This window comes from Aulonocara sp. 'chitande type north' Nkhata Bay, linkage group LG8, assembly GCF_057382095.1.
Source record: "Aulonocara sp. 'chitande type north' Nkhata Bay isolate Kocher_YH1m ecotype deep benthic linkage group LG8, A_spYH_male_GT1.1, whole genome shotgun sequence".
Lineage (NCBI taxonomy): Eukaryota > Metazoa > Chordata > Actinopteri > Cichliformes > Cichlidae > Aulonocara > Aulonocara sp. 'chitande type north' Nkhata Bay.
In genome coordinates this window covers 22,334,446-22,360,907 of record NC_141351.1, presented here as the reverse complement: position 1 = coordinate 22,360,907, position 26,462 = coordinate 22,334,446, and the positions used below count along the sequence as shown (strand labels likewise).

General features: G+C 39.3%; 1 protein-coding gene across 1 annotated transcript in view; it reads left to right on the top strand.

Annotated features, from left to right (window-relative positions):
• myo1d (myosin 1D) overlaps positions 1 to 26,462 on the top strand; it is a 121,503-nt gene that overhangs the window by 36,382 nt on the left and 58,659 nt on the right. Inside the window, exons 12-16 of the mRNA XM_086304301.1 lie at positions 11,474 to 11,544; positions 16,799 to 16,873; positions 17,876 to 18,008; positions 18,699 to 18,865; positions 23,027 to 23,234. Of these exons, the coding sequence (XP_086160427.1) occupies positions 11,474 to 11,544; positions 16,799 to 16,873; positions 17,876 to 18,008; positions 18,699 to 18,865; positions 23,027 to 23,234 (654 nt within the window). The remainder of the gene's footprint in view (positions 1 to 11,473; positions 11,545 to 16,798; positions 16,874 to 17,875; positions 18,009 to 18,698; positions 18,866 to 23,026; positions 23,235 to 26,462) is intronic.

Below are 26,462 nucleotides of genomic sequence, written 5' to 3'. Positions count from 1 at the left end.
CGCTGCTGAAGCCAGTGCATGTCCAGGCCCGTCTGAAGTTTGCCAGAGAGCACATGGATGATACAGCAGAGGATTGGGAGAATGTCATGTGGTCAGATGAAACCAAAGTAGAACTTTTTGGTATAAACTCAACTCGTCGTGTTTGGAGGAAGAAGAATACTGAGTTGCATCCCAAGAACACCATGCCTACTGTGAAGCATGGGGGTGGAAACATCATGCTATGGGGCTGTTTTTCTGCCAAGGGGACAGGACGACTGATCCGTGTTAAGGACAGAATGAATGGGGCCATGTATCGTGAGATTTTGAGCCAAAACCTCCTTCCATCAGTGAGAACTTTGAAGATGAAACGAGGCTGGGTCTTCCAACATGACAATGATCCAAAACACACCGCCCGGGCAACAAAGGAGTGGCTCCGTAAGAAGCATTTGAAAGTCCTGGAGTGGCCTAGCCAGTCTCCAGACCTCAACCCCATAGAATATCTGTGGCGGGAGTTGAAAGTCCGTGTTGCTCGGCGACAGCCCCAAAACATCACTGCTCTCGAGAAGATCTGCATGGAGGAATGGGCCAAAATACCAGCTACTGTGTGTGCAAACCTGGTAAAGACCTATAGTAAACGTTTGACCTCTGTTATTGCCAACAAAGGTTATGTTACAAAGTATTGAGTTGTATTTTTGTTATTGACCAAATACTTATTTTCCACCCTGATTCATGAATAAATTCATTACAAATCCTACCATGTGGATTCATGGATTTTTTTTTCACATTCTGTCTCTCACAGTTGAAGTGTACCTCTGGTGCAAATTACTGACCTCTGTCATCATTTTAGGTGGGGGAACTTGCACAATCGGTGGCTGACTAAATACTTTTTTGCCCCACTGTATATCGAGTGCAGGAGAGAGTACGAGCGTGCAGCGTTTAAAGTGTGGAAGTACTGACCTTACTTTGAGTTTGATTCCATAAAAAGTGACAAAAACATTAGCGTCCGTTGTGCGTGGGAAGAAAACTTCTTTTTACAGCGGGAAAAAAAACCCTGTAAACAAGCACCGAGTGCGCTACGACGTAATGGGAAATTCACAGAGAAACTCGCGTATTCTTCCACTGACCGCTGCGGCACACCTGCACCAGGGCAAACCTCCGCCTACCCCACTCCTGCTGTACAGGTGAAAATAGAGCAACAGGACCGCTAGTCTTTGACTTTATTTATTTTCTGCTGTGTTTTACTTGCATCTATTTGAAAGACTGAGTGTAAACACAAAAAATATTTTATTTTATGTGCTGGAATGTGCAGAAAATAAGTTTAAATGTTAAACTAATTTCTTCAAGTCAGAGAATGGTGCATATAATTTAATTTTTGCTTGATGCATAAAGTTAAAAGATTAAAACTGATAAAAAAAATTTTTAAAAAAGAGACTTTTTCATTTGATTACATTTTGTATGATGGATTATGTAGAAAAAGTAGAATTGGGCTGAAAGATCTATCACTTTATCACCTATTCAGGTTGTAAATCATGTTTATAAAAAGTAACTAAGTAATTAATTACTTTTGAAAAAACGTAATTAGTAAAGTAACAGGATTACTTTTTTGGGGGAAGTAATCAGTAATTAGTTACTGATTACTTTTTTCAAGTAACTTGACCAACACTGAAGATGCTTTAGTTATTCAGGTTACTGTCAGACAAAATAACAGAAAGACTTGTAGGTATAACTCGGTGTAATTCATTAGAATTACTTCATAATGATCCTAAATAACAAAAGCACTATAGTGTAAAATTAAATAAAGCAGTTTGAACGTGAAGGAAGGTTCAGTGCTGTATAAAAATCCATTGCCTTTCACTGGTTATTTTACTAATAAACTGCTTGCTGAGTGTATACGAAATGTAAACCATTTCTGCTTCAGTGTGCAGTAGTCGCATGAGAGCCTCAAAAGCTGATGAGATGGAAATGAGACATGCAGAGCAAGAGATTGAGTCAGAGATCAATTCCAGGAAATGTTCACATAACACGATCTACCGTAATGTTCTCACTCTGGTTCCAGGACTGAATGATGCTACGCTGTCGTCTGGCTTCAGCTCACAAAATGTGACGCACAAATACGTACGCTCTGCAGTGTTCGTTCATTCGCTACATACTACATGTGGACATTAAATTTGGCACGCCGTTGTCAAAGTAAGAAGAGAGAGCATTCCTAAACCGTTCTTTCAGGTCTCCATATGTCATGTTGCGTTGGAGTCTGCTGATCTGAATTTCTTTTCATTTGCTTCCAGGCTTCTCAGCCTTGTTATGAATTAATCAGGCAGTTTTGATGCATGGGAGCTGCGGGCTTGTTTACAGAGAATTCTCACCTAAAGGGAAGCACTTGAATCTGATGCGAGTGATACATCAGTCAGATTTTTGCTTTTGGCGCCATAAAATCCAGCTGTCTCCAGTTTTTGTATCAGCCTGTGTGTGCTCGACTCAACACTTTAATCACACTGAAATCTAACTAGTTTCATAAATGTAATGACTCATCGCTAACAAACTGTGTAGTTTGACTGTGTCTACACGCCTCGTCGCCTTTTTACTTGATTTTTTGTCTTCTTGCACCACAAACACTGAAATGTAAAAGCCTTATTGTTTAAATATTTCTTTTCTATTTTAGTCTGCATGGTATGTTTGTAGGCTCACAGTTACACAACAATTTAAACACTTGCTGTAAAGTTGTAGACAGTGATTGGCCTTTTCAGTTTTTACTGCAAGTTATTGGGTATGACCCTGATTACAAAGCGGAAAACCACAAACAGTAGAGACCAGCTATTGAATTAGATGTCAAATCTGCAGTAGCTTATTGTGTTATGTCTCAGTGTTTACCACTGATTTGAATATTGTTTGTAAGGGCGTTGTATCTGGGCTTGCGTGTGTATAACCTTAACATTTTTGCTAACAATTGGGTGGATGGATTATCTTTATAAGTTTCTTCCCTCGTAACACAGATATTTTATTTGGCCGTAACATTTTAAATAAATGTGCTCAGGCAGCTGTTTTTGTAATTTAATGTGTGCTACTACCCAACCATTTACAAGCACACAGAGTTAGTTGTTCAACATAGAGCAGAATTTGATAGCTAAAGATCCAGAGATTCCCCTCAGGAGAAGATCTGAAAGGAGAGCAAATACCTCGTTTGCGCCGTATCTGCTGGATTTTTGTCTGATTTTGTTTGTAGCTCCCAAGTGGCCCCAAAAAAAATCTGGTATTGCAGGTGTAAAGATTTTCAACAGGAAACACTGTGATTTGGGCTGCTGAAAAGTGTTATTGTTATACTGGATTTATTAAATAGAATAACATCAGCTTCATTTTCTAATCTATAATTTGCTAAAGCAATCACATGTTTGGTAGCATTTTGCAGTAAAATATCAGTTTTTCTGTTTTTTTATTAGCTTTTAAATCTTTTGTTGTTTCACTTTATATATTTCAATTTTCTCCCATCTGCTTTCACTGTTTTCTTTTTTTACCTTTCACATAGATCACAGCATCGCAGCATGTGGCATGCTATGGCGCGGCATACTAATGGGATGTACATGAGTATATGCTTGTGTATGTGTGTCCTCTGCCTTCTGCTACATGTATGAGTGCACATGGTGTACTAAGTGGTAAAGCTTTTATGGGCCATGTGTTGGTGATGCTAATCACTGAGATGCTGGTCATTAGTCCCAGGGATGCACAAGGTCAGCTGTAGCAGTCAGGATGGACACAGGCAGCTAACTGATGCCTCTAAGAGGAGAATCGGTGGCGTAAAACGGTTCAGCACCAGGACAATCTGATGGTTGTTTCAGGGTTTGTACTCTGTCTGTTGGTGTCTGGATTAGCATGTAGTTTGATATGCTGGGTTTTAATGTCCTGACAGCTGCCACTCAGTGCACTGGGCATGAAACGTAAAATCCATCTCCTCATCTGCCACCTGCATTGTTGACTGCAGTGCCTAGTGTGAGTTCTTGACAGGCTTGGAGATAGTCAGATGCTTCTCATTGGGAGGTCTGGCTTGTGCCATCATAGATGGCTCTCCAGTCCAGAGGCTAGAGAGCAGGAGGGCACAGGTGGCAAACAGGACTGCAGGAAAAGTGATTGCAGGAGGTGATGGAAGGCGAGAAGCTGGCAGAAAGTGGGGCATTTCACATTAAGGTGGAGGTCACTTTTATTGTTAACAATAAAATCTGTTCAAAAAGGTTTGGTTTGCCAGAATGAGATCCACTGAACTCGCCTGTACAGAAACATGGCCGATGTGTCTAATGTAACAGCCAATGTCAAAACCAGTAGCCATGTTTCTGACATTTAATATTGGCTGTTACATTAAACAATAGTTGGACCTTAACTGCTTTAGTTATTGGACTAATGACAAGATGATCAACATTAACTTTGTATTTTAGGATAAATGTAATTTTTGTACTTCAATTGAATCATTTTTAAGTAAAATTTTAAACATTTAACCTCCTAGTACCTGGCGTCCACATATGTGGAGATCACATTTTGGGTTATTTAGACCAAAATACTCAATTTTGCCCTACAAGGGCCTGATATTCACTTACAAGGACATTATACTGCTACTGTTCTATGGAAATTTTAAATGAATATCCTCATATGTGGCTCTTATTTTTCTTAGACACAAAAATAAGGTAAAAAAAATAAAAAATCTGGTAATTCTTTGTTTCTACATTCATCAGGTCCCAATCAGCTCAAATATCAAAGAGAAATTAAAGAAGGAGGAGGTTAAAGAAAATTCATACCACAGTGCAGACATGTAGTGTAGTTTTTAGTATTGATGGTACATGTCTTTTTTTTCTCAGATTGGTCATTCGATCATTTTCATAGAAGCAACATATACATTGTTTTAGAAAACAGCAAAAAATTGTACCCCGGGGGTTTCAGACAGCATGGAACATGCTGTTAAAAATGTTTTTAAAAAGCTACCTATCCTTCTGCTCCAATTCAGGGGGAGGCTGTAGCTCATCCCAGCTTTTACAGAACAAGTCACCAGTCTATGACAGAGCTACCACAGAGAGACAGACAACCAGTCACACTTAATTTCATAACTCTGGCTAATTTAGTGCCAGATTTATTGCGCCCACACGCTATTTTGTCCCTTTTAGTAAATCTGGCCCTTAGAATCACCAGTTACCCTTACCCCTGCATGCCATTGGACTGTGGGTGAAAACTGGAGTACTGAGACAGAACCTATTATCTTTGATTCATGAAAACATGCGTACACACAGAAAGGCCCCAGTCAGCCAGGGGTTTCACACCCAGGACCATACTGATGTGAATAAGGTCAGCTGTGTAACGTGAAACATCTACTTTTATCTTCCATTCTGCCTCCGTGCATACTGGCGGTTGGGTGCATACTTTGGAGGTTTTAATGAAGAACTATTCTCTAAGTGTCTGAACTCTACCAGAGGGATTATCCAAATCGTGTTTCTTGTTTGAGTGGACCTGAGGAGATCTAACAAGTAACTCCTATAGCAGGTCTGCTGAGTTGAAAACCAGTGTCTGTGGAAGCTGTAGCCTCACTCACATTTTCCATTTTTTCTTTTACATTTGTTGCCTCTCGCTTTGTTGATCTTTCCAATTACATATATGTTACCAAAGCCTGATGTCTGGCTCTTAGTGCTGCTTCAGTCCTTTATCTTCATGGTCAGGTATGTTCTGAACATACTGCAGAAGAATGAGTAACCTCTGCTTCAGTTTCTGCTGTCAGCTCTGTCCTGGTTGTTTTCATCTCGTCTTTTCTATTCAATTCAATTCAATTTTATTTATATAGCGCCAAATCACAACAAAAGTCGCCTCAAGGCGCTTTTCTCTGCTAATAAATGTTGAAACATGTGACAGCAATAAAAGGAAAAAGTGAAAATGACGTGTGGAAGCTTCTTATCACTGCTTTTTGTCGTTTTGACACCAGCTTATGTTACACTGTGTACCTGATGCGCTCGGCCCACAGTTCTTGTCTGTCTCTCGCCTTCTCACCTCAGCTCTCGCTCTGCTTCTTCTCTCTGTATTTAAATCCTCCCATCTCTTGTTGCCTCATCTCTTCTGCCTTCTATTCTTTTATCAAGATTATTTTAATGCTCGTTATTTTGAGGTTAAATGATATTATTTTTTGTTCTGTCTATCTTGTTTCCATTTTCATATTACCCGATCATTCTTTCTTCTTCCTCAGTTTCGTTTTATGTTTTTGGCTGTACCTGAAGTCCTTTTCTGTTTTTAATAAAATGCTTTGGCTGTCGGCAGTAATTTCTGCTAAACATGCATTTCATTTTTAAAGCAGAACAGGGTGAAACGAAGGCCAGAGTGGTCGTGCTTCTTTGTTTCTTTGTGAATATGAAAATTTATTTTAAACAATTTTTTTTTTCTGGCATCGTACATTCAAATTTTAAACTGCAAATCAGATAAAGCAAGCATGGTGACCAGGAACACCTTAGGCTTTGGGAACTCTCTTGTGGTCTTTTCAAATGTTTTGTACTTTTTCTTTTTCTCTGTTCTGCATATTTACATTCATGAGGTGAAGCTGTTCGCCATAATCACTATGTCCTACCTCTTAAATTAGCATCACTAGCATTTTTTTTTTTTAAATTTCACTGAAATAACTGAGTTGCTCTGCAGTTATTATTTTAGTTATTCTTACATTTTTGCCTTGTTCACATTTTAGCAGCTTCTGTCTTTATATTTCTAAGATTAAAGATGAACCTATGTCATGGTGAGTCATTCATCTGCCCACAATTTACAACAATCACTCCTCCTCTTGATCAAATTTTAGTGAAACTTGCAAACAATGATCATTTAATAGGCCTTCACCCAAACTGTACTCTAGGTCAACACCAAGGTTTATTCTTTAATTTTATCTTTGAATTTTAATGGATCATGAGCTGAATGTGCTACCGCATCACTGACACTCTCATTAAAAATTGTTAACTTTTAAAATATCTTTACTGATGGCTTATATAACCTGATGGGTCATAGACCTTATTTTTTAAAGTTGACGATAAAGAAAGTAAAATAAAGAAAAATATTTAAACTTTCCTTAAAAACACGTAGTTCTTTAAAAAAAAATTGCTCTGAATTTAGTGGCATCCCGAATGAAATTCCATTGTGGATACAAATTTTAGTGACTGTTAAGTTATATACGGGCAGCGTGCATCGAATGTTACATGTGAAACAACCTGAGAACATAACATTCCATTGGCAGGTGAATAATTTGAATTATATATATTTTAAAAATCAAAAGAATTGGGATTTACAAAAAATATAGATGTTAATAATCACTGTATGTGTGACAGTGTTTCCTCAGACTGGTCCACCCGTTATGGAGGAAAAGGTACATATAGACAGATATATCCATATATACACTATTATTATAGTAAGATATTTGTGCTTTTTAAATACAACCTTTCAAAAAAAATACAAGTTGTTAACATAGTGTAGAAAAAAAATATGAGTCAGTACTGCACAGTACTGGTTAGTACTGTAGATTGTATTAGTGCTAATCTCACTGAGAATAAATGCAGCGATTTAAGTTGACCTAATAATTGTGCATCTACCCTTGCTTGTGGCTATTTCGTCTGACATCAAAGTCTCTGTGTTGCCATTATTCTGACCATTGTTCTTTCTTTTAAGTGGCTTCTTTCTCCGTAGATGAGCACGCACGCAGCACCACAACCAGCACTACAGCAGTCTCAAACTTAATGCTAGGCTGAAACCCAGACACGGAGGAGGTGCTAACAACAGCGCTGCCAAGATTTGTGTCTTGTCTACATGTGTGCATCCTGCTTTTGTGTGTGTGTGTGTGTGTGTGTGTGTGTGAGAGATGGAGTGTATCTGATTGGGATGGATGAAGGGAAGTATGGCTTCCCACAGATGCAGGCTGTCTGTCTGATATAGCATCTGTTTGTCTGTCTGTTCTGTGTTTCAGTGTGTGTTTAAGGCTAATAACCCCTAAAAAGTGTGTTTGATTTTTCCAAACAGTTTATCTCCTATACTTGAGAGAAACATGAAGAATTTGCTGTACTTACTGAATGAACTGAACTTACTTATTTATTGAATTTAGACCATATAATATAATTTATATAGTACATATAGTATAAATAATAACTAAAATGTATAGTAAAAATGTAAAATGTATAACTAGAAAATGCATTTTCTGAAAAAACTGGACATAGCATACAAAAAACGTACAGAAATTTAAAAGTAGAAGAACAATATTGTGGATGCTTAATCAGCATCCACACTAATAACCAAAAATAAAGATAAATGTTTTTTATGGGATTTTCAGATATTCCAGGATCATTGGGATTGATCTGATAGAGTAGGGTTTCAGCCCAGATACAAGAGCAGCAGTGAGGTCCAGCACTGACAGGTGATGAGGCCTGGCCTGGCTCACAGCCGGTGTTCCAGTTCATCTCAGAGGTGTTAGATGAGGTTGAGCTCTGCACAGTCAAATTTGTTCCATGCCAAGCTTTCAAAAAATTCCCCGCTTGTGCAAGTAGCAACAGGAAAGGGACGTTCAGAACAGCATCTAAAATATTTTGGGAAGTGTGAGGCTGTTCTTTGTTCCTGTATATTAATGAGACAATTGATTTGTTATGCAAGTCAGGATGTTCTTAGTGTAGCATAAATATTGAGGATGGCTTTCTCTGACACAAAAAAGGGGATGACAGTCCGTCTTTTGCAAATTTCTGTTTGTTTTGAAGAAAAGCAAAAACATGCACAAAGGATTGGGCTTAGTTTTGGTGCTATAGGTTTGGGATTGTCACTGATTAGGATTAAACCACTGCAGTAAATTTTGTTCAGATAAGTTCTGAACCTTGGAGCAGAGCCACGGTAATATTTTAGTTTTAAAGTCTGTAACTTTTGAAAGGTTTACCTCTAGGTTCACACTACAACTTTGACTTTTCTGGACCTCCTAAAATGAAGAGTTTCAGAAACACTGTTTACTCTGTTCACTCCGTTCTAGTTTGTAAAAGTCTGGAAACTGAGACCTGCGAAGCTCACACAAATTTTGTGATTTCATTCTTCTTGTGTGTCTATAGTGATGGATCATGCTCCTTGTACCAGTATATTTCTTTGCAGTCTGTGGTTTTCACCCCCATGACCACCTTGCACTCAAGCTAGTTTCTGCCACACTTCTATCTTATTGTAAATCCAAGCAAAGACACTTTCACGCTTACTGTTTGCCATTGCAAACAACCAACCTTCTGGTTGCTAGTTATACCCCCCACACATGACCAGTGATATCAGGTGTTTACAGCCCTGGTGGTTTAAAGCTTACCTGAAATAGACAGGACATGTGTTCAGGGTAGCCTTAGAGTCTGTAGCTGTTTTCAGTCTTCCAGGCAACTAATTATGCAAGTAATTAGTAGATTAATTGCTTTAGAAAAATGTTTAACAAAATGAAGGAAAAGCAGAAAAAATGTCCTGCAGTCTAAACCCCAAAGAATTTAGTTTACAATTATATATTTAAAAAAAAAACCCCAAAACAAAACAGAATATTTTCACATATCTGAGGAGCCAGACCAAGCTTGTAGTATTTCTGCTGATGAATGAGTATGAAACAGCTGTTTATCATTATAAAAGACAAACTTTTTGTAGACCAAAGCCCTGTCCGTATACTTCTGGCAATACTCTATGACTCTCGGGCTTTTCTTTCTCGACCCATGTTTAGATATCCATCCCAGGGGCTTTCACGGATTATTTTTTTCTCTCCTTGTTAAAAATCTTGCTGCTTCCTGTACCCTCACCCTTCTCTTCCTAATCACTTGTGTCTCCTTGGGATTGCGACAGAATCTCGGGATGCCTCTCACTCATATACACACACACACACTCACACACTTACTTTACCCAGCGGCACAGCCCATAATGAACTCGCTGCTGTGCAGTTGTGGATGAAATAAAAACCCTGATGTGCTCATCAGAGGCTGTTTCAGGGCTGCGGAAGACTTCTCTGCATCTCCATTCATGCTTCCTCCCTCTTTGCTCTGCTGTCACTGGCCTACATACATGTGTCAGTATATCTCACACACACACACACACACACACACACACACACACACACACACACACACACACACACACACACACACACACACACACACACACACACACACACACACACACACACACTTTATTTTTTTTACTTCTGTCTCTTCCAATCACACCACATATATCCCTCTTCTTTCTCCTTGTCTCATCTCTGCTGCCATGTCTATTGCCTGTGCCTTGAATGTTTTCAGCACCTTCTTTTGTTTCTTTCTGTCCTCCCCCCTCGTTGCCCTGTTCTATGAGACATTATCAGTGACGACAGTCTTGGTGTTTTCTGCCCCGTTGCATCTACTTTTGCAGTAACAGCTCTGCCCATCACTCTATACAGTTTAACTTTAATAGTTTGTCATGTAGAGAGCTGCATTAAAGGCACTGGAGAAGAAAATAAAATCAGAAGGTTTTTTATGGGGTCGCCTGTGGCTCAGGAAATAAGCTGGGTCATCTACTAATCTCTGGCTCCTTTGCTCTGCGTATCTAAGGATCCTTGGGTAACATACCTAAACCCAGGTTGCCCCTGATGCATCTGTCAACCTTACGCTTTTCATAGCAAGAAGGTCCTGGGTTTGAACCCACTGGCCTGCTGGGGCAGTTCTGTGTGGAGCTTGCATGTTCTCCCAGTGCCTGCATATGTTCTCTCTGGTGCGTGTTAGGTCAACTTGTGAATGTGAGCTTGAATGGCCGTTGCTGTGTTGTCCCTGCAATGATGATGATGATCAAGCAACAATCAAAACGTGGCCTTCAAGTTAAGAAAACTTTGACCTTATTTATTATTAACCCTGGCGTACACTCTGTTGATGGTGTGGGTTTTTTTTAACCTCCTAAGACCCGAACTCTTCCACGGCATTCATTTTTAATTTCTCTTTGATATTTAGGTTGATTGGGGCCTGATGAATGTAAAAAGAAAGAATTACCAGATTTTTTTTTTTTTACCTTATTTTTGTTTTTAAGAAAAATAAGAGCCACATATGAGGATATTCATTTAAAATTTTGATAGAACAGTAGCAGTATAATGTCCTCGTAAGTGGATATCAGGCCCTTGTAGAGCAAAATTGAGTATTTTGGTAAATGGTAAATATTTGAGTATTTTGGTCTAAATAACCCAAAATGTGATCTCCACATATGTGGACGCCAGGTCCTAAGAGGTTAATAGAGCTGTGAGGGGACTTAAATGTAAATCTGACCCATGTCTGCTTATTTTGGAGCTGAACACTTGTGATTTGAATTGGAAAGCTTAGGTAATGGGCTGTACAGTACTAACAAGCAGCACTGATGTAACACTACTTTATATTTTTAGATAAATGGTGAATGTCTCTTTCTTTGCCTTAAGGCTCTATGCTTTTAATACATTGTTCTGAGGAACACTTTACCGTGTCATTGCTCACTCGCTGCTCTCTCTTCTCGTCTGTCTCTGCAGCTCTCACCAACTGACAAGAGTTTGGAGTTTGACAGAGACTTTCGCATCAGGCACTATGCAGGAGATGTGGTGTAAGTATCTAAGACTTTTATTTATTCAGGAAAAGCTTTTACTGATGATTCATCCTCTTTTCCTCAGCTTTACATATTCATGCCTCAGAGCTGGCGACTCAAACCACAGCCTTGCACTCTGGCCCACTTCAGGAGCAGATGGAGGTTTTGGTTCTTAAAAGAATCTGAATAGTTTTCAGGGCAATAAATCACACTTTGCAACTGAATTTTAACCAAATTGTTGTTTCATAACCCATCTTCTTTTTTTCTTTTCAACAGTTAGCTTCCTGTAGGGATGTCTCTCCAGTTAACTTAATGTTAAAAACACATTTACATTGCTTTCACTTACTATTTTCCAGATATAATAGTCATGCTTTAAAAAAATGTAAAACTCTCTCTAAACCAGGCCCCGAATCTTTTTATCTAGTCCACCTCAACATTTACACCATCTGCTACTGATGTCGAAGAATTGGCTCTCAGTGCCCAAATACCCCGTTTGACTGATTCATACTGAAAGCGTCAAAGACATCCTTTGAAATGAAGATTAATCTTAATCAAAGTGATCAATTTATAGTTTTATCCACATGGAATTGGATTGGAAAGGCAGTGACGTGCCAAGTCATTGGTGAAAACTGTCATTATAGTCAATCACTCTGCCCATTCCAGTTGTGTAAGAAGACTGGTGGACAGATTCAAACATTTAAATGACATCCTAATTACATGATGTCTCACAAAAAAAATAAAAATACAGCACCATTTCCCAGTCCCAAATCCCAGAGTACTTACTTGGATGCCATTCAAAAGAATAAACCAAACAGGCTAAGCTTCCCAAAAAGTGCTCTCAGGGAAGCATGTTGAGCCCATTTGTGAAGGCTAAGTGTCTGCCACCCAGGGGGATGACTGAGGCAGAGGAGCAGGTTCGACAGGCGGCCTTGATTGGTCCCTGATCGTCTTACACCAGGCAGGAGGCAGAGTAATATTTGTAGTGGCTGCATCAGTAACAGCATGCATTTACTTAAAATGATTTATTATTGTTTATTAGACTCACGTCACAGTGCAGCTCTGTGGTTGAGCAAAATTAAGTAAAAATTTTTTTAACTGTTTGTTAGATTCAGGAAACGGTCACAGTTTTTATGCAGTTATGGCTAAGGATGTGTTCTTTAATGCAGTCACATAACGCCCTCCCTGAAGCAAGTGGTAGTAGTAATCTTTGTCTTTTCAGAAGTTCCATTTCTGCCTTTTTATATGAGATAAATACAACCAATGAAGTCCCTACAGACATTAAGAATAAAAATAATATTTCGAAAAACCAAGGCGTAACTATGTACACATACGTGATATCACCTGATTTGTTTGACAGAGTGATACAAGGTATAAAAGATCTCTGAGCATGAGAAATTGTGGTACCCTGAACCTTTGCCCGTTCCCACCAGTTAAGACTATGCCAAACTGCGTTGTTGCTGACGTGCAATTTTATTGAATTTGCTCTTATTAACTACAGACAGTAAAAATTCCAGGCAAAAAAGCAAAACAGAAGGCGAGTACATTCCACATGTGCATAGAATAAAAGAGCCAGTGTGTATCTATCAAAGACATGTGATGTCTTTGATAGATGACATGCGTTTATTGTTGGCTCTCTTCCACAGCGTGTCTTTGTCCTGTCTTCCTCCCCTCACCACCAACCAGTCACGGCTCTTGGCTCCCCCTCCCTGAGCCTGATATTGCCGGATGTTTCTTTCTCTTAAAAGGGAGTTTTTCCTTCCCACTGTTGCCAAGAGCCTGCTCAAAGTCGTCTGATTGTTGGAGTTTTCTATTACTACCTTAGAATATAACGTGCCTTGTGGCAAATGTTGTTGGGATTTAGTGCTATATAAATACAAGTTGAATCAAACTGTTGCAGCTTTCAGATGAGATACAATTGCTGTTTCCTTTCTTGTAAATGGCACTTATGTTTGAATCCTATGACAGATTTTCCTTGATCGCTGTCTCTAAATATTTGTATTCATTTACAACCTCAGTGCTGTCACCACTAACAGCTACCTGTTGGTGTGTCTTCCCACAAGCTTTTAAAATGATTATAAAAAAGGTTCATTTATTTTCTTGTTGATTAACTAAAAAAAGTGGATCTGAATATTAGCCTGACAGTTTTCACATGAAAATTATTATTAGAGATGGCACGATACCACTTTTTTATGTCCGATACCGATACGATATCATAAATTTGGATATCTGCCGATACCGATATGAATCCGATATAGTGTTTTTTAATCAACAAAACTGTTTTTTAAATATCTTGCTGCATTTTGTATAAGTTCATACTCAAGTTTAAAACAACAACTACACTAAAGCTATTCTGTTATACCTGTATGCAAAAAAAAAAATATTTCATAGTTCAGCAATACTGATCAATCTAATAAACTTAGACCTACACCATCCTCCCTATTCTGGTATTTTAAAGAGTACTTAGCATAAATATTAAGCAACCTAACTAATAGGGTTCCAACTCCCAGCAACAACAAAAATAAATAAATAAAAAATAGGGAACCACCCCTCACGCTCCACCTCATGATGCTTAATCGACGTAATCAACCTTAATTTGATGCAGTGTGAAAAAAATGCACAGAAATCAATTATTTTTCAAGAAATATTAAATAGATTCAACATCTTTCTTCAACAAAATTGCAGACTGCACAGATGGTACCTTCCCAAAGGAAAAAGTACTATAGCTTACTAGGGTATATATATATTAGACTTAATAGACTGAAGAAGTCACTTGGATGAGTGACGAAACGTTTCTCCCACAAAACGCTACGTCCAGATGAACAGAATCAACTTTTTGGAGATTAGACTTAATAGTCACTATATACAGTAATTGACTTCTATTCATTTTACATCAAATTAAAACTTTGGGTGTCAGATAATTATTTATTAAAAGCTAGACATTTTAAATGAGAATAAGAAAAAAGTATGTCTTTGTGCCCCCTTTTCCCTGTTAATGCCCTATCGGCCCCCCTGGCTAAACTTTGCTAGATGCGCCCCTGCACAGTTACCAGCGTCAGCTACGTAGAAAAAGATCCTCGAGTAGAAAGTAATATTAAATACATTCTAACAACAGCTTATCAAGCTTAAACGTGCTGCTGTTGTTCAGCCGCTGGTTTCCTCTTTCTGGTGCAAAGTGGGCCAAAAGCAAACTAGAGACACGGACTCGCGACAGAAAAGCCGATCAGCTGATCGTTAAGCAGTTTCATGATTGAAGTAGCAGCGAGAAGAGGCAGTCGCTCCATATATCGCTTGTTAAGCTTAACGCAGGAATGCTTTACAAACATTCAGAGATGGACTTACACACTTGCTTTACTTCTCTCGGGGATAACTTTGTCGGAGATGAAATGCCGGGTTGCTAGCGAAGCTCCACATGCTATCCAGACCACCGACAGGTCCCGCATGCCACAGCCGCTCTATCACGTGATGCATACTGCTCCGACGTGCTAACGTTCTGAGGTGAGTTACGGCGTGTTGCAAGTTTTGTGAGGTGCTTTCGTGATATTTAATGGATCGGATTACATTTTTTATTTTTCTCCGATATCCGATCCAGTAATTTAGGTCAGTATCGGACCGATACCGATACGTAATATCGGATCGGTCCATCTCTAATTATTATCATTTGAAAAACAACAATAAAATTTAACCGACCACTTTAAAACACTGGACAGAGATTACTGGGATAACTGGATTAGGTAAAGTGTCCCAGCTGCTGTCAGTGTGCTGATCCTACAGTGTCCGTTATTATTGACGATTAGTGTATAAAAGCCCACCTGCTCACTCTTCTCAGATTAACACCCCACTACAGTCCTGCTGTGGTGAAAAGAACAAGCTTACCTTCCACTTGTGCTTCAGGGTGTGCTCCCACTTGCTCTCACCTGATGCTGAAGTTGAAATTCACGTGACATTCACTCCCTGCACCTGATGTTAAAGCTGCTCTTCCACACCTTAGACTGCAGCTGGAGGCCACATTGTGGTCTCCCTGTTTAACTGATGCTGTCTAAATCAGACATTCACAGATCCATCCATCCACCCATCCTTATCTTGGTTGGCTCATGGGGGTAACAGTCCAGGCACATAAGCCCCTCCCTCTTCTTAGCCACTTCTTCCAGCTTATCCAGGAGGACCCTGAGGTGTTCTCAAACCAGTGTCTCCATCATTTCATGGGTTACGCAAGGTCAGAGGTGGGCAATTCCAGGCCTCAAGGGCCGGTGTCCTGCAGGTTTTAGATCTCACCTTGGGTCAACACACAGGCCTCTGGAGAACTTCAGGACATGTTGAGGAGCTAATTTAGCCATTTAAATCAGCTGTGTTGGTTCAAGGACACATATAAAACCTGCAGGGACACCGGCCCTCGAGGCCTGGAGATGCCCACCCCTGCCCTAGGTCTTACCCAGAACCCCTCGTCCAGAAAGCAACCAAGAAGCATCATAGTCAGATACCTAAACCACACCACCTGGATCCTGTCAATGTGGTGGAATATCAGTAATATCAGTTCTCAGAGCTCATGGCCATAGGTAGAAGTGTACAATGACGGGTAAATCGACAGCTTTGCTTTCGCAGTCAGCTCTCTTTTCAGCACAACAGAGGACTACAGTGTCCACATCACTGCTGATGCCATACAATCAGTCTGTCAGTCCAATTTATTTATATAGCAAAGTACAAGACAGACGATGCTGCACAAAGTGCTTAACAATATAAAAATGCCATTAAAAAGAAACAATGTAAAACAATAGTAACAATATAAAACAATGATAGGACAATAAAATAATTAAAACAGTAATTAAGACTATTAAATAAGACCAAAATGTTTGGGTCATAGTGTGTTAAAAATGTGTCTTTAGTAGTGATTTAAATTGATCAAGTGTTTGTGCAGAATATTTAGGGGAAGACTATTCCAGTCTGGGACCACCACAGAGAAGGCTCTATTGCCACGAGATTTGAGATAAGTCCGTGGGATGGACAGCATTAATTTTGAGCTAGACCTCATGGTTTTTCCTGGAGCATAAACAGAAAGGAGCTCAGACAGGTAAGAAGTGGCTCAGGGGTTAAGTGGCTTAAAAGCAAAAAGTAAAAGTTTAAATTGGATCCTGTAGGAGAGAGGAAGCCAATGTAGAGAAGCTAAAACTGGGGTTATATGCTCTCTCCATTTGGTACCAGTTAGCAGGCGAGCAGCTGCATTTTGGACCATCTGAAGACTTTCTCTTTGCATTTACCTCTGTCTGTATTTCTACAGGTACTCAGTGGTGGGTTTTATTGATAAGAACAAAGACACTCTGTTCCAGGATTTCAAGAGACTGCTGTACAACAGGTAACACAACACACAGTAATACACACTGCTTCAATTTTCAATCACCTCCACACACACTCTTCAAAGTGTCTCTTTCACTTTCTAGCACACTGATTACATGACAGCTCTCTGAAAAGAACGACTAGTGCAATGAATCCTCTCCCAGCTTGCTCTTATCCTCCTCCTCCTCTTCTTCACCAGTCCTCTTCAGCTTTTTTTGTGCTGAATATAAATGTGATCAACTAATTGCTTACCTGTCTAATGTATGTTCATGGTATTCTTAACACAAATCAGAATCATGACATTTTTGAAAGCAGATCAGTTAATTTTGGCTGGAAGAGTATGTGCTAAGTGTTGTAGCCATATGGAGCTGTTATCCTTATGAGAATGCCTCCAATATGCATCCAGGCTGGGCCCAAGCATTGCTGGAGGCATTATAATTTCATGCTGTCCGTCTGTACTTCACTTGAATGTGATATTTCCTAAACAGAAACAGCAGCTCTTGGATTCAAGGGTGAATTGATTGGATTTAAGTAATCAGAGGTTAAGGTCATCCAGAAGGCTGAACACAAAAAGATGTTTTTAGCCATGACCCAAGAATTCAGATGCTAATTATGACAAAAATTCACAAAATTAGAGAAGATGATGATGTGATGTCCCTTTTTCCCCCAGAAGGTCACTGTGACAATAGATGGTTGTGTCCTATTACGACAACTCAGGGACAACTCAGTCTTCTATAATTGTATTATATCAGTCTTAACAGATATGGATATAAATTTGAACAATCTAGTTTTATTTATCATGCATATGGACAGGGATGCACAAGCATCCAGTGATGCAGTGTGCAGTCTTGACCATAATAGGTCTCATTAAATGTCATGCTTGGATTTGATTAGAAAATCTTGTTGAAATGTTACACATATGTCACATTTAACATGGACGAATATTAAATTCTGCTGCTTCTCTTTTTGCTCAGTAGTCTTGTAAATGTTGATCTTTTCTCTTTACTTTTTCTCTGTCCAGTTCCAACTCAGTACTTAAGGCCATGTGGCCTGAGGGCAAACTGAGGATCACAGAGGTCACCAAGCGACCGCTGACGGCTGCAACACTCTTCAAAAATTCAATGATCTCATTGGTGGAGAACCTCGCCTCCAAGGTGAACCTTTCATAAGTGCTGCATCAGATAATATTCATATTGAGCCAGTGGATTATAACCCTATACGTGTTCCTAAGAAGGAATTAAAGTGAAGAGAAAGATTCTGACTACAAATCCTGTTAAATGACACGACCTGTGTACACTTGCTGATATGCAATACTGCAAGTTTTATTTTTTAAACTGTTCAACCTTACTTTACATATTACTCTCAAGTACATGAAGTAAATGACCAGACTTAAAGAAAATGTTCATGTTTAGGGGCAAATAAAGATTGTATTAAAGGAATCATCTTCATCAGAGATGCTAAATATTAATAAAAACTACTTGCCCAAACTACTTCCTGTTATCTTCCAGATATGGTTTAATTTGGAAGAAATCATTGCACAAAACTGTGCTTTGTTTGTCAGTAGTATATCTGAAAGTTATGCAAAAGAATGTTACGGGCATTCGTTTTATTCCCCACATGCAAATACCTGAAAAATATGAATAATATCTAACAGCATTCATGAGGTGAAGCCCTAATGTGCGAGACCAACTTCCCAGCCCCCCTTTATTTGCTGTTCCTGGTGTCCGTGCGAATACACGTCTGTTACAGAAGAGCATATAGTTACTGTATATCACCACTGCAGTTTGAACTACAGTAGAAAACATTGGCTGGTGTGTAAATCCACCTTGTGTTGCTCTGTACAGGAACCCTACTACGTTCGCTGCATCAAGCCCAATGATGTCAAGTCCCCTCTGCTCTTTGAGCATGAGCGCTGCCGTCATCAGGTGGAATACCTCGGGCTGCTGGAGAACGTCAGAGTGCGTCGCGCTGGATTCGCCAACAGACAGACGTACCCTCGCTTCCTACAAAGGTGCGCCAAAACACAGTCTTTCAAAGCACCTCTGCCCTATGATTAAAGATGTTTGAGTGAATTATATATGGATACTTTAAAGGGCTTTACTTTCCACTTAAAAGGCTGAAACCACCTATGTCGATTGATCCTTCATTTATGTTTTTGATTCATCTTTTTGCCTATAAAATGTTAGGTGCCATTTTTTACTGTTTTCTATCTATCACACTAGCCCATACAAACGGTGTGGAAAAAAGCAGCAATTTCTTGCATGTGAGAAGTTGAATTTAACAATATTTTGACATTTATGGCTTGTAAAAGTATTAAATAGATCAGATTTACCTGAATATGAGCTACAAAATAGTCATATAAATCTGTGTCACCCACACATATGAATATTCACCCAGAAGTCAAACTCTTAAGATTTAGACTCTTTCGTGAGAGTGTCCTGGGGTATTATCATGGCAGAGTAAACATGATGTTACGTATTTACAGACTCTGTCATTTCCTCACCCCCTTTGAAAGCTGAGGCCGAGGCTACTTTTAAGACTCCACAGTCTTCTTTAAAGTGACAGTTGTTGGTGTAAAATGAGCAGCTGCATGAATTTGGAGCCTATTTCTTTGCCCTAAATGTCCTCATAAACACATTTCTGTGAACCGTTTCTGTAACATACAGAAATTTTTTCACATAGCCAAAATGCTGGGGTCAGTTTGAGCAGACATTCCTACATGCAGATGGTTGACTCTTTGCAATATCGCAGGCGGTTGGAGAGGGAGAGCACCACTCAATCATCCGTCCTGACCATGTCCACGGGACATCAAATATTCAGTGCTGGGAAACACTTAACCTTACCAACACTGCATCCCAGATGGTTTACAACTTGTATGCATAAGAAGGAATCAAAACCATCGCAGTATTTCCAAGCGTGTGTTGCACATTTACACAACATCCATAAGAAAACAATCAAATGTGACAAATTTAATACAATATTTCAAAATAAACACACACATGAATATAAAGTTTAGGCCTTTGAAGCATGAGTATTGTCCAAGTAGAAGAAAAATAACCTACTTTCAATTACTCATTTATTCACAAGGGTTCGCCACAGCGGGTAGCTCCGCATATTTTTTTTTTTTTTACAAATCTAAAACTGGTTGGATTCCTAATTCTTTTAGTCCCCAAGGGGCTGAGTGTGAATGCAGCAAATCTTGCTTTCGAACAGCAGCACATGCCAACAACGCATTAGAACAACAACAGACCAAATCATTTAATTAAAGATCAAGTGGTCCTGATCTAATTGCACGTTGAAGTTTTTTTTCCTCAGTGAGCAGTAAATTAATTTGGTTCAGTCAATTAAGCAAGACCATTGAGAAAAATGACCACAATTATAAATCATAGTTTGATGTATTTTTCATGCTAGATGAAAGTATGGTAGATTGAAGGTTTGTGGTGCATGATTCATTTTTTTAAAAACATTTTCTTCTCAGATTAGCTTTAAAATGTTTGTACAATAAGAGACTGAGCTTCCCTCACCTGAAACACTATTATTAAAATGTTATTGAACCCCTGAAGCTGTGCGTCGATCAGGCATCAAGGATATTGCACAAAAAGTCTTGACTGTGGGGTGTAAATATTGTGTTGTGTAACCTAATCAGCATCCAATCAACTAATCAGCTGCATCTCTAGCAGCTATTCCAAAATAATCCCTCCAGTGTCTTCTTTTTTTAAACAGTAATTTAGCGTAATGTTTTGTCCTTTTGATTAAAAGCAATTCTAAAACACCCACATTTGATTATAATTACTGAAGAGGGATGCTGATAGGGCATCTTAATTTGTTGAAGAATTACCCAGTTTTAATGTGGCACAATAACAAACAAACAGCAAGTACTAGTCAGTGACCTGTGTTTAAAAACTCATGGTTTATTCATAGGCAAAAGCTTCGACATGTTGCAAACCTGTTTACATTCTAATTAGTTCTAAATTGCTTGCAACTGGAGGTGCAATAACTGGCCTCTGAGGCTTAAATCAATACAGGAATTTAGTCAAGAAATCTAACATATTTGACCAAGTTGAAAATCGTTCATTAAAACACTTTTTTGATCATGAAACATGAAACAAAAGTTATTAGCAAGAAAAAAAAACATAATGTTACCATAACTATTATAAATAATAAAAGTTAAAAGATTGAATTTAAAGACTTAGTACATTCCAGTACGTTTAGTGCATTCAAACAGAGCTTTAAGAAACTTATTACCTACTGCTACATGTAAGGCAGAATATCATCATCATCATCATCATTTATTTATTTATATAGCACTTTAAAAACACACCTGGTAGACAATACTAATATGCACATAGTAATAAAACCAGACAGAATAGAAAATCACCTTAGCTGATTCTGACATAGACTTGCTGCTTCCACTAATATAATCATCCAATAACAGTAAATTAAGGATCCTGCATACCTTTACTTTTTATCCTTCAAGTATATTTTGTTCTCTGTGGTTATTTTAACATGACACAGACACCTGGGGAGTTTCAGAGGGACACCATTTAGTCTGCAAGGCAGGGGTCTTTATTTTTAAATGTAATTGGATTCTCTGTGCATTACCTGTGTCTGACTGTCACGGTGCTGCAGTGCATTGTTTTATTGGTGCAGTCCATCGTGATGCCCCCAGTGGGACTTGGGTAACTCACAAGAGCTTGTTTAGTTCTTGTTTGTTCTGTTGACTCTGCGCTGCTGTTAACTATCCTGTGACAGGCGGGTAGTATAGGCTGTATACAACAGTATGACGTATGCATGTACTGCAAGTAGTGATGTATAGTGCATTTCTTTCACCCGTTGACCAAAACATCTGCTAAATTTGCCTGTTTTATATCTAGAGCTAGTTTTTGACAACAGGCTGCAAAACCAGCTGATTCTGGCTTTTCATGTGTGCTGTTCTTTTAATCTGTTTGTGTTTCAACACAAAAGAGATATCCAGAGACATTACTTGGGGTCTTAGAACTTATCAACATATTAACAATGGGCATATTAACATTTCACTGGATGCTAAATTAATAATACAAATCTGCAATCAAAGAGATCCATAATCTCGACAGTTTAAAGTCTTGCACGCAGCAGCGTTCATAAGAATGTTCTGCTTTGGCCTCATTACATTTCTGTAATGAGGCCAAAGCAGAACAAAAGCTCAGGGTTAAACTTTAAAGACTGTTACAGGACAGATGTGGATTCTTGGAGTCCTCCGATAGCACTCGTCCTCTGACATTTTAAGCTTCACGTTCTTTTTTTAATTAAAAATACAAGTCAAATATCACTTATTGGGAACTGATCACTGCTGATAGAAGATATAATAATTGTAAGATTGTTTTGTTCTAATGGAACATAATGCGATCAATCCCATACTTACACAGTGTACAGTGTATTAACTAACACTCCAAAATAGTACACATACTTGTGCCTCACCCTTATTCCCCAGCTGTCACATTCACCCACTGCCCTCCTAGAAATCCTGCTGGATTGAGGATTAAATAATGAGACTTTTGCATAACATGCTAACAAGGCATCCAACTCCATTACTCCAGTCCTCCTCGGTGATGGCATTATATCACAGCCTTACCAGTGGATCAGCTGTGAAATGACTCAGATCGCAGCTGTTACGTGGCAAAGTTTTGAAAACTGTTGATTTGATCTGGCAGCAGTGATGGCATCCTGAACTCCGGCAACCACCCCTAAAGTCTGCAATTAAATAGGAAGTAATAGAAGATGATGATGCGACGTTTGCTTTGAGAGTGTCGATGAAGAAGTATAGAGAAGATTAGAAGGAGTTTAACTGTTTGTTTTTGAACCCAGGACTTGTTATATCTATGTAATCTGATGCTGAAAATATATCTAGAAAATGTTCTCTGAATTTAACTATAGCATTGCTAATATGTTGATGTTTAGCAGGTATAAAGTACCATCTTGATTTGACATATTGGCATCGTAAACAAATGCAATGTACAGCTGGGGCTGATGGGAGATTCATTAGGACAGAAAGAAGTCCTCAGCAAAGTGAAATATATATATAGAATTATCCAGATCCTATTTAATTCCTCCCACAATGATCTAAATTTAAAGTCATAAATCTGCTGACACACAGTGCACATTTCTTCATGCAAACACTTTGTCCTTCCTCCAGATATAAGATGATCTCCGAGTTTACCTGGCCAAACCACGACTTGCCATCAGACAAAGATGCAGTCAAGAGGCTCTTGCAGGGCTGTGGGTTCGACCACGACGTGGCCTACGGCAAAACAAAGGTCTTCATCCGCACGCCGCGGACGCTCTTCAGCCTGGAGGAGCAGCGAGCTGAAATGGTTCAGAGAATCGTCCTCTTCCTCCAGAAAGTAAGAGTCTGACTGAATCTCAGTAGATGATGAATCAGATATGTCAGCTTGAAATGTAAATCAGATGTGTCAGTATTACACTGATATCATGGGAAATTTATTGGTGATTTAGTGCTGCCAAACTAATGAAAAGCCCCCCTGTTGTCACTGATTTTATATTTTCCTTCTCTTTTAGTCGTCCTTTTACATCCTCTAAAACTTGTCCTGAATTCATGCAAAAAAATATCCTTTTATGGTATTCATTGACAGCAAAAGGGTTCCTAATTGCAAACATCTGTTATTGTAAATACCTCCGATTTCCAGTCATCAACAGCTATTATCTGATTACGGCCCTTGAAACAAGATCATGAGGTTCTTCTTGTTTCCAGACCCAAGTCGTGCTCTCATTGATATTCACCAGCTTTTGTTCTGCATATGAATAACCTGTGAGACTAGAAAAGCTCAGCCTGTACTCCAAGTTATACAAGCGCCGAGGTATTTTTGGACCTGATATAATCTTGTACTATTAGCATTATTCTCTATCTCTTAGGGTGAATATCTTTCTGCCGCTTCTCTTTTTTGTCTGAGTTTTCACCCACGCAACTCTCGCACAGTTACCAGATAAGATAAGTAGATCTCTAATTTAGAATTAAAGGTGAGTCTGGGTTTTGGGGCAATAACAGAGATGTTCTTTGTGTTAAATTAAAAGCACCACCATAATGCAGATGTGTCCTCATGTAATTGAGCCATGTCTTTGATGTTTTTGCTTTGCAGGCTTTGAAGTTAATCACACCTGCTTTAACTGTGAGGTCTCTGCAGGTGTCAGTGGACTGTAAATATGAAGTGAATTAGTTGTACCTAGATTGTTCAGCTAGATGTTAAGATTGGCTTGGACTAAGCTTAGACTTTCCTTACATATTGGGAATAATTCAGACTGTACATGAACGATGCAAGTAGCCATATTGAGGGCTCATGGTCAGCGTTTTAGCCATCGCCATCTTTGTTTTTATAAACCAGGCATCAAAGGAGCAGGTAGTCACGCCCCAAAGCTACCCATCTTTATCGTATAGTCAGTTGAGACTATAACCTCATATGGACTCATGTGACTCACTGCTGGTCATGAAAAAGAATGCACATTTAAAGCACTGTGCATTGATTTCACTTGACTTTTCAAATGCTAAAAGGTTGTGTTCATTTTTTATACAGTCTGTGGATCAAGCATCTGATACTGGGAGACGTAAACACATAGCAAGAATGAGTTAACTGTTCTTCAATATTTCTTGATCAAGTGATTTGGATTCTTTTGTATGTTTACCTTCTTCCGTGTCACACATTTAAACATTTCACAGTTTTACATGTGTGTTAATTGAAATGAAAAGTGAACTGAAATGAAAAAAACTGAACCAATTGTTTATTTATTTATTTTTATTTTCATTTCTTTTCTGCGCTTCCTGTTTTGGCTCGCCTGCAAGCTTTGCCTCCTGCTGCTGTATCAATTAGTTGACTAATATATTGTTGATTAACAGCAATAATTTGTCATTTGTCAAGCTAACGCCAAATGCATGTTCCAGCTTCTCAAATGCGACGCCTTTTCTCTGGTTTGTACAATTACAGTTAAATAACTTCAGATTTTAGACTGTTGATGGGACAAAAGAAACACATGAAATCAGTATTTATTGCTTTTTCTTCCAGCTATATATGCTGCAAATGATCTGTTATGAATATTGATTGCTGGTGTGTGTTTCTCTGCATTCATGCGTCAGCGGTTTGATGACACCTCCTTCAGGCGAGAATGTCAGTGTCTTGTTGTGATTACGTCGCATTCGCTGACATGTGTCGGCTTAGCGTGCAGAGTACAACTTGTTATTTTTTTCATTTACTTTGATAGATAAAGACATGAGTCTGAGAATGTGGACTGTGGCTCTTTCTGCGTATCAAATTGAGGACACGAAATGCAAATCGCCCGGATGCTTCAAAATGCTTCTTTTGATTGACAACCAAACGGCAATACTGTCAGTCTGTCAGCAGTTTGTGGGCGTGCAGTGTGTACACACTCTACACACATCTTACAGACTATAGCCTACATTTGGAGTCATGTGATTGGCACTCACGCGCTTTTTCCCAGCCTGTCATTACATTACCTTCGCGTGGGCAGATTCCTTTGCACCATGTTGCTTTCATCCCTACCTTTCTCAAACATTCTCTCCAACCTCTCAGACATGAAAGGGTTATCCAAGCCATATTAACTTTTGTACAGGATTGATTGGCTGACCTTATCGATCCGTTTGACCCTTTGCAGGCTTTTCCCACAAGCTTGCAGGACGGGTGTTGGCTCAACCGCTCCCTCAGGAGAATCTTATCTTGTATCTCACAGGATAAGCAGGCTTTGATAATGAAGGGAAAGCCCAGAGGATTTGAAGCTTCCCCACCTAAGCAAACATCACAGCATTGCTGAGGTGGAAGAGGGGTATTTAATCTTGCCCTCTGTCAGCATTAAAGCTAGGCGTGCAGTTTGCGCTTAACACACAGTCGCATGCCCATTCGCTCATGCGATATGCATGCAGTGACGCACAAAATCAAATAGTGGTGTGACAGCAGAATTGACTCCTGTATGTACCACGCTGTTACTCAAACAAACATCCCAGACGGAGTATGATCTGCTGTGCCAAGCAATCCCCTTATCAGCACCTGGCACACCAGACTGCCTTATGCCAGTCGAGACCACAGTGCCAGGGCTGTCATTGTATGACTGCGGCTCAGACACACTTCTTGTTTCTCCGTTTGCTCTGTGGATTTATTATAAAACCACTCAGTTTGCTCCATCAAACAACAAAAAAATCCCCCTACAATCTGTGAATCTGCACAGTCTCCTAAACACAGGTTGAGTGGCCGCTCATAGTGCCGATGCTGCTGGTCGGAATCGGGAGATCATTGTATTTTCTGTGTCTGTGCTGTTGCTTTATTCCTTTAAATTACCATAATGTACAATAAACCTGGTGTAGCTAGAGGAATGGACTGGTGCAGGGGGAGGGGCAAGAAGTCCTCTACTGCTTCATTTAATCCTCTACCCTTCAGCCCCTGTATTCACGTGCTCACACTCGCCTCATCTTCCTGCTTGTGTTGTGCTACTGAGCGCAATACCAGTGATTGCTCTGCATCCATGTCTGTGCAGTCCTGCACTGACAACACTGAAGCCTGCCACATTGAAAGCAATCTGATTTTTACCACTTTGAGAAATGAAAGCATGAA